General features: G+C 52.7%; 1 protein-coding gene across 1 annotated transcript; it reads left to right on the top strand.

The window, feature by feature from the left end:
• Nucleotides 1-1921: 1921 nt before the first annotated feature.
• Nucleotides 1922-5470, top strand: LOC139707851 (lymphotactin-like). Its single transcript, XM_071619761.1, has 3 exons — nt 1922-2113; nt 4274-4388; nt 5137-5470. Exons 1-3 carry the CDS (start codon nt 2053-2055, stop codon nt 5300-5302), a joined length of 342 nt encoding a protein of 113 aa, XP_071475862.1. The 5' UTR covers nt 1922-2052; the 3' UTR covers nt 5303-5470.
• Nucleotides 5471-8118: the final 2648 nt, after the last annotated feature.

The following is an 8118-nucleotide window of genomic DNA, read 5'->3' as shown; positions in this document are numbered from 1 at the left end:
CCTGAGTAAGAGAGGGGTGTCCTATTCACCAGCGGCTTGACAAACCTCCTCCTAAATGTCAGAGCCACAGGACAGCGTATTTTAAGAATACGACGTATCATTAGCTATAGTCACCATCTTGTACCAAAGATCTCTTGAGCTTATTTCTTCATCTAACTGAAATTCTGTGTCCTCTGACTAACATCACCACCATTGCATCCCCAGCTCCAGGGGACCACCATTCTGCTGTGAGGTCAACTTTTACGTCTTCCCACCACGAGGTTCTGTCTTTCTGAGCCTGGCGCATTGCGGAAGGTAACATCTTATAGGTTCTTCCTGTTATCTCTGGTGGCGGGACCCCTGTAGTGATTGAGGAGCATCCGTGGAGATCACACGCCACTTTCCCTGTCCATTTGGGCCCTGATGGGCTCAGGCTGACTCCACGCCTTGGTGGCTATGAACAGTGCTGCCATAGCGTAGGAGTGCCGGTGTGTCTCCAGCAGCTGGTCCCCTCCTTGGACACAAGGGGATCACTGGGTCCCACGGCAGTCCTGCGCCTGGGCTTTTGAAGGAAGCTCCATACCGTCCTCCCTAGTGGCTATATGAGTTTCCATTCCCACTGGCCATGTGTAAGAGTTCCCTTTCCCTGTGAGTCTGAGGTGACCCCCACATGTCTGTATTTGCAAATGGAAGGACGAGAGCACATTGGTCCTGGTAAGTAGTTTGGACGGAGGAGGTGTCCAGAGCAGACATAATTTCAAAGCCATTCTGAAGTTCAGGGTGAAGTCTGGCTGGAAAATTAAATGTCAGCAATGAAAAATCTCCTAGAGATAACCTTGTAATTTCCATGGAAACAGGAATTCATTTTCATAATCCTAATAGCAATGGCAAAACCTCTAACTGTATATAACATGTATTCAATAAATACATTTTTGTTGATGCTTACGTAAATAAAAAGAAACAAAACTGAGTGTCAAAAGGCTGTAGCACCATATGGTGTGCTGAGTCCTGCTGGGGGCACCATCAATTGAAGCCCGTTCTGGAAGGTTCCGAGGGCAACAGACAGCAAGAGCTATAAAGATGACTAAGGGACTTTACCCAGCACCCACTTCTCATGGTAGAGGGGCATATGTCTGCGTGCAATAATGAGAGTTGATCTTATAGACCAGGTCATGTCACAGTAAGTTGTAAGGGGACGGTTGAATGCGAACAGGCTTATATTTGCTTGAAGTGGAGGCGTGGAGGTTGAAGAAGCACAGGGAGATGTTAAGTTGATGTTGGACAGCACTTACATTGATCACAATTATGCAAATATGTAGCCCAGTACTCATTGGGAAAACACTAAAAATAGCAACTGTCAGAGTGGCCAGTTTACAGATCCTTTCTTTTTCTCAAATGCAGTTGGTGCAGGACAACTTGGCAGTAGCTGTTTAAGATATATGTTAAGCTTCCGTTAAAGCCCACGTGAGAGAGACAAGCTCACACTTATGCGAGTGTTTCTTGGGCAGTGGGGCACAGAGGGGCAGAGAAATGGGGGTAACGGGACGAAGGGTGAGGAGAGGAGTGAGGATAAAAGAGGCCAAGAAACAGGACCCAGTGAAGTCTAGCCCCTGCTTCCACGCCAGGCTCAGGAGCCCAAGCTGCCGTGCCCACCCCGGGGCCAGAGGCAGGTGGAATGGGCCACGGTGACCACCGCACCCCACTTCCTTCGCTCTGTCCCATGGTTGGGACATGACATAGGCCTGGGGCATCTCTGCAGTGGAAGATCTGACTTCAGATTGGCGGCCAGAGATGAGACAGCCCGTTTTCTTCTATGCAGAAATTTGGTTTCACTGACACGTTAACCACAGGAGGAGAGGAGAAGGCCACAGGGTGTGGGGTTAGTGTGAAGGGGCAGAGGAACCTTCTGTTTTAAGATCAAAGCATCAGTGTTGCAAAGACTTTCCGCTATTCCACACCCACCCCGAAAGCCCCCTCACCACAGGAAGTGCCTTGCGCTGACCATGGAGGGATAAAAGAGGCTGGCGGGGAGCTGATCCTCAGTCTCCTGAACAGCTCCGCAAGACCCCAGCCATGAGACTTCTCCTCCTGGCCCTGCTGGGCATCTGCTGTCTCTCCGCATGCACTGTGGACGGTGAGTGGAGGGGCAGGCTGCCGGGAGGGCGGGCACACACGGGGGGTTGACTCGGGTTTTGACCGGAGTCACTGCTTTCCCAGTCTAAGCCCATAACTTCCCATATGCAAAAGGGGAACGGACCCTGTAGACTCCCAAGACAGAGAGCACTCGGTCAGTTGCTGGGCTTTAGCTCTTCCTAATTAGGTGATCTGGAGTAAATTTCTTAACCATCTTGAAACTGTGCTCATTTATCTCTAAATTATACTAATACCCACCTAGTATTAAAATGAAATGATCTTCTGATTTACTTATTTATGGATTACTTGTTTATTCACTCACATCAAATCTCCTGATAAATGGTGATTTTTGATTAAGGGTAGCTACAGATGGTGGTGATGATTATAAATGCATTTGTGGCTTTTACTCATTTACTATTGATCTTGATAAATTCTCAAAGTCTTGAGTTCCATTATAGTGTGGGAATAACATTGAGGATTTATATTCTGAAGCAAATCAATGTTTTATATTTATTAAAATCAAACTAAAAATGGAAACTCGTACCTTCAAACCCAGAAAGTCAAATTACCTTTAAGTAAGCGGGAAAGTCTATTATTACTGCTGAAAGTGTTACCATTTTAGGATGAATTTCTTGAATTCGTAGGAGCTTACATGGTGTGAACAGGTAGATCAATACCTTATAAATGATCCAACAAACCTGCCAGTCATGTCCAGAGAAGGTTCAGATTCCCTGAGTCTTGTCTGGGCATTCAACAGGCATTTCTCGAAGGATCAGTTTCTCCTACTGGCTGGAATTATTTTATACTTTTCCGTATCCTATTGGTAAATTTGGAATATAAGGCCATAACTTGGTAAAGAGTCTGTGAGTAAATGAGCCAAAGACCAGGACTCCGTGACATTGGGCAGAACAAAATATTTATGAAACAAAATAGCTCATGACCGCCGAGTTGCACCACATGTGGCCGTAGAGCTGGCATTTTTCTGAGATGACAGGTGTCACATTTGGTGGGATGCAGATCTGGGCAGGGCCGTGATGCTCTGTGAGAGGCCGAGAGCCGCAGACACTGGCCTCACGTTCCCAAGTTTCCTACTGAAGGAGCTTTATAATCCCCTGGTGCTCAGCTTCTTGAGTTCAGAACTGGCTCAGAACTGGGCAGAACAATCTTTGCTTTGACTCAAACTTCAACAACTAACAGCAGACACGTGACATCACTGAGCGTGCCTGAAAGCTTTTGTGGTTTAGAGGACAGTAGGAAGCGCTGGGTCCTGGTGGCCCGGTTAGACACTTACACACAGAAAAATGGCTTCTTAAACAGTGAAGGGAAGAGAAAAGAAGCCAGATTTTTTCTTTTTACTGAGTTCAGAGGCAGCTCAGCATTAGAAACAAACCGGCAACGGTAGAAGAGGGAGGGCACGCAGCCTGGCACGGGAACCGGGCAGGAGCCTGGTGTCCACTGCACGCCCTTAGAAAGCCTCTGACCCCAACCTGAGCCTTATCAGCCGCTGCTTGAGTTGCTTTGTGGGTGGAGATTTCTGTGAACACACCCAGTATCCACAGATAAGGAGAAAATGGGCCCTCAGAAACTTTGATTAGATCTTGCCCAACCATTTATATGGCTGACCCTCCCAAGACCATTCCCCTCTGCAGTGTAAGATGCACCTTCAAACTCACCAGTTGAATTCCTCTCGGCCACTCCTTTGAGGGTGAAGCCCTCCCTCACTCTATTTCACATTTTGCCACGAAACAAGAACACCTTTATCTATTCTTTAGTTAAAGATGAGCTGCCGCCCCCGTTGAATGCCGCCTTGTCCCCTTACTCTCTGTCACACGACCCTCCCATGTCACAGGCAGCACGGTAACACAGCTATTGGAAATTGTCTTCTCTGTTTGCCTGTTTTGTACCTGACGCCCCTTGAAGACGTGCTGCATGGAACCAGGGTCCACCTCTGTCCATCTTAGTGCCCGAAACCCTCGGCAAGAGCTGTGTGTCCCTGAATGAGTGGGCATCGCTGGGCCGTGTGCTGCCCATCACGGTGTCTCTGTGAAAATACACACATGCCATGTGACAATGACAATTCAATTGCTCTCACCACAAATTTCCTGAAACAATACCATGGCCTTGAATCTGACCATCTTGTCTCTCTGCTTCCTCTCGCCAGGTGTGGGCAGTGAAGTCCCTGAGAGGAGCATCTGTGTGAGCCTGTCCACGCAGCGGCTGCCCATCAACAGGATCAGGACCTACACCATCAAGGAGGGCTCCATGAGGGCCGTGATGTGAGTGTCTCCCACAGAGGGCCTGGAGGGGGGGACAGCAATATGGAGATGGAGCAGAGTGGGTGCTGCGCCTCAGGGGACACCAGTCAACTGGAGGAGAGCCACAGCCTGACCCACAGCCCTCTACCTGGCCCCCTGGTCATGTCTTCACGCAGCCCCACCAAATGATGGTCATTGCCAAAGTCTAACCCAAATAGGAATCTGAGTCCTCTTTCCTGATTTGACCTAAGAGCAGAGCAGGTGAAGGCTGTGCCTAGTCTGAGACCAGTGCAGAGACGGCAGCCCAGGCCACATGCGCTTGGGCAGTCTCGGGGGCACAGGGTGCGGAGCAGCCTGTGCAGAGCCAGTCTCTCCCCAGGATCTCCTTTGCAGGAGGAGCAGCTCTCCCTGGCACAGAGTTGCCCAAAGGAATTGAAATAAAGAAATCACTTTAATCCAAAAAATTAGTATGTGTAGGTTTGAGAAAGAGGCAGGTGCATAGTAATTGAACAGCTGGTCACTCGGGTCCAGGCCAGGTATGACATCTGGTGGAACTCAGGAGGCAGGGCAGTGGGACAAGGCTCCGGGCACTCCTGGAGGCACGGTCCCGTGGGCTGAAGCCAGAGAGGGAGCTGTTCCTTTGTGGTGTCCTGGTCTGAAGGGTCACTTCTTCTGCTAGTCTGTGCCTGAGAGCTCTTCAAGTCTGTGGGCGGCTCCTGACCCGAGGGCTCAGAGCTTGTGGCCGACCCTCTCTCTTCTTGCATTACAGTTTTATTACCAAACGTGGCCTGAAAGTATGTGCTAATCCAGAAGCCGAGTGGGTGAAGTCAGCGGTCAAAAGCGTGGACAGCAGGTCCACCACCAAAAAGAGCAAGCTCCAGAGCAGCCCCACCAGGGCCCAGCCCACCAACACAGCCGGGACCCCGTCTAGGTAGAGGCCTCCTGGCTGCCGCCAGGCTCCCGACACAAGCTCATGGACTAATTAGGCTACGCTCACCTTGTGCGCAAGTGCTGCCTGAATCAAACCGTTTCCCTGGGTTTCTATCTTAATGACTTTTGTATTCATTTACATTCTGTGATTAATAAATATTTATTGTTGCGAATGGTTCTCTGGCCTACTCTTATACGAGGGAAAGGTAACACGTCCCTGACGTTCTGTCCTAAGTGCGCCTCTCTGATGTCCCATGGCATCTGGGGGAGGTGGTCCCCACCCGGTGTGTCTGAGGAAAGCCCAACTCACCCCTGAGGGTCCCGCTGTGATGTCAGGGGCACAGTGCGAAGGCACTCGAGGTCTACCTCACCTCGCCTTGGTCATAGTGGGAGGTGCAGAGTAGGGGACACCATCATCCAGCTGTCACTGTCCCCGTCCTGAGCGTCCACCTGGGTGGTGTCACTCAAGTTGGGTCTGGAGCTGATTCTTTCTGAGCTCTGCTGTGAGGGTAGGAGAGGCAGGAAGAGGCAGGGCTTTCCCTCTCTCCCAGAGTCCGGCTGGCAGGAACTGGAGTTGTGGTGTAAAGAGGTTCTAAAGTAGAATTCAGTGCTCTCCTTTCCCCTCCCTCCCCCCCTCCCTCCCTTCCCCCTCCCCCTCCATCCCCCCTCCCCCTCCCTCCCTTCCCCCCTCCCCCCTCCCTCCCTTCCCCCCTCCCCCTCCCTCCCTTCCCCCTCCCCCTCCCTCCCTTCCCCTCTCCCCCTCCCCCTCCCTCCCTTCCCCTCTCCACCTCCCCCTCCCTCCCTTCCCCTCTCCCCCTCCCCCTCCCTCCCTTCCCCTCTCCCCTCCCCCCTCCCTCCCCCCCCTTTCCCCCTCTTTCTTTCTTTCCTGTCTCACTCTGCGGCCCAGGCTGGCCTCAAGCTCCGTCCCTCCTGCCTCAGCTCCTGGGTAGCTGGGATGACAGGTGTGCTCTGATGCTAAAATCAGTGCTTTCTGAACTGGGCAAAGGACTCGTCACCCCATGGCAATTTCACTAATTGTCACCACTCTGTCTTACAAGTTATGCTTTATTACCAATTAGCTTTTGATGTCCCCAGACAGAGTCACACGGGCATCTCTCGATGTGATCGCAGTCTGCAGTGTTCCCCGGACCCTCTCTCTCCTATGTTCTCCTTGAATTGCTGGGTGGCTTCGTGTTTGTGGATTTGCTTTCCAGGTAGCTGAGGCGGCGTGCCCTGTTCCATCTGCCTCTGAACGGTAAGAGCTGCCCTCCCTTTGACAGTGTCAGTAGAAGAGGACATGCCAGTGCTGCCCGGTCCTGGGGACACTCAGCGCGTCGAGAACCTGTGCAGGTGGCTGAGGGGCCTGCTGGAACCAGCTCACCTCAGGTCGAACCCCTTGTGAGCTGCAGCGGGACCCTGAGCTGTTGCCTCCGGGGTGGGGTCGCCTGTCCTTTCTTACTGCTGAGTGACCACATAATCTTTGAAGGTGTTTTAAAGAAAACCAGCTTTAATAAGTCAGAATAAAACTCTTGCTGTATGAGGAGTGAAGGTAGCAGACTCACCCAGGATGGACAGAGGGCTTCCCGAGGCGCTGTGTTTGGGCACCCCGTGAGCCCAGGTCGGGCTTTCCTGAGGCGGCGGTGACGTGGTGTGTGGAAGGGGACAGCAGCACTTGACTTTCATCTCATAAAGGCTGTTTCAGGTTTGGGTAATACCTAGCTTTTATTATAAAGCAGAACCATGTTCTTGCTTAACAAATTGGGCTCACTTAATCACATAACAGACGTTATTTAAAGACAAACAACGAGGCATAAGAAGGCTGCACTGGCCAGTGAGGGGTGGAGGTCAGAGTGGAGCCCCGGAGCCAGGCCTGCCTGCCGTGCTGCCTTCCTCAAGGTCAGCCTCAGGTGCAGACACCTGGAGAGGCTGTCTGGTGGCTCTCCTGTCTTCCCTCTCACCTAGTCATTCAGTAGGCATGGGCGGAGGCTCTGCGGTGCCTGACCGCAGACACAGGGGTGAGTGCAGCCAGGTCCCCTGGGGTCCTGGCAGCGCCTCCCTCTGGACTTTCCCCCAGGAGACAGCCTCCTCTCATCTGCTCAGTACAGGCCCTTGCTGTGGCCCTACAGGCCAGGAGCCTGGGGGTGGTGGGCGCAGAAGTGAAGGCTGACCCTGGCGTTGGGTCCTTGCCTTCAGGAGCCAACCAACACAGGAGGAAACGGAGCAAGCAGGGAGGACACGTGGTGCAGCGTGCGAGGTGACAGGATGTAGAGCTGGGGACACCAGGAGCTCCTCTGTCTAGACCTTATCCTGAGGCCCGGGGGTCAGTTCTGCCTGAAAACTCATTCTGTCGAGGCATGGGCAGCATGCGAGCCTGCCACGAGGGGACCCCGTGCATGGAGGACATGCAGTATCTCTTCAGGACTGAGGGCCCAGCGAGGTCAGCCAGCGAAGTGGGGCAGAGGGCCGGGCTGAGGGGCAGAGGAGCGGTCACGAGGGTCCACATCTGCCAGACCGAGGACTGCCGCTTGGTTTTAAAGCCTATGGGACGTGATGGGGCTGCTGGGTGGACATTGAGGGCCGAGAACCAGCCACAGCAGGAAGCCTGCAGGGAGGGGGCTCTGGGCTGGGGGACCTGCGACCTCCACCCAGCAGGGGGCAGCCTTTTCCTTTCCTGCACAGGCCGGGGCACAGGGACAGGCCCACCTGTCCTAGCTCTGGTGGGGCTCAGCTGCACGTGCTCTGCTCCTCTGTCCATTCCTGGGCTGCGGGCAGCCAGGGTTGGGGGAGGACAATCACGATTATGAAATTCATCACAAATTAT

The sequence above is a fragment of the Marmota flaviventris genome, chromosome 12 (assembly GCF_047511675.1).
Source record: "Marmota flaviventris isolate mMarFla1 chromosome 12, mMarFla1.hap1, whole genome shotgun sequence".
Taxonomy (NCBI): domain Eukaryota; kingdom Metazoa; phylum Chordata; class Mammalia; order Rodentia; family Sciuridae; genus Marmota; species Marmota flaviventris.
Note: the sequence above shows the minus strand (reverse complement) of the source record. Positions and strands in the feature narration are given on the sequence as shown.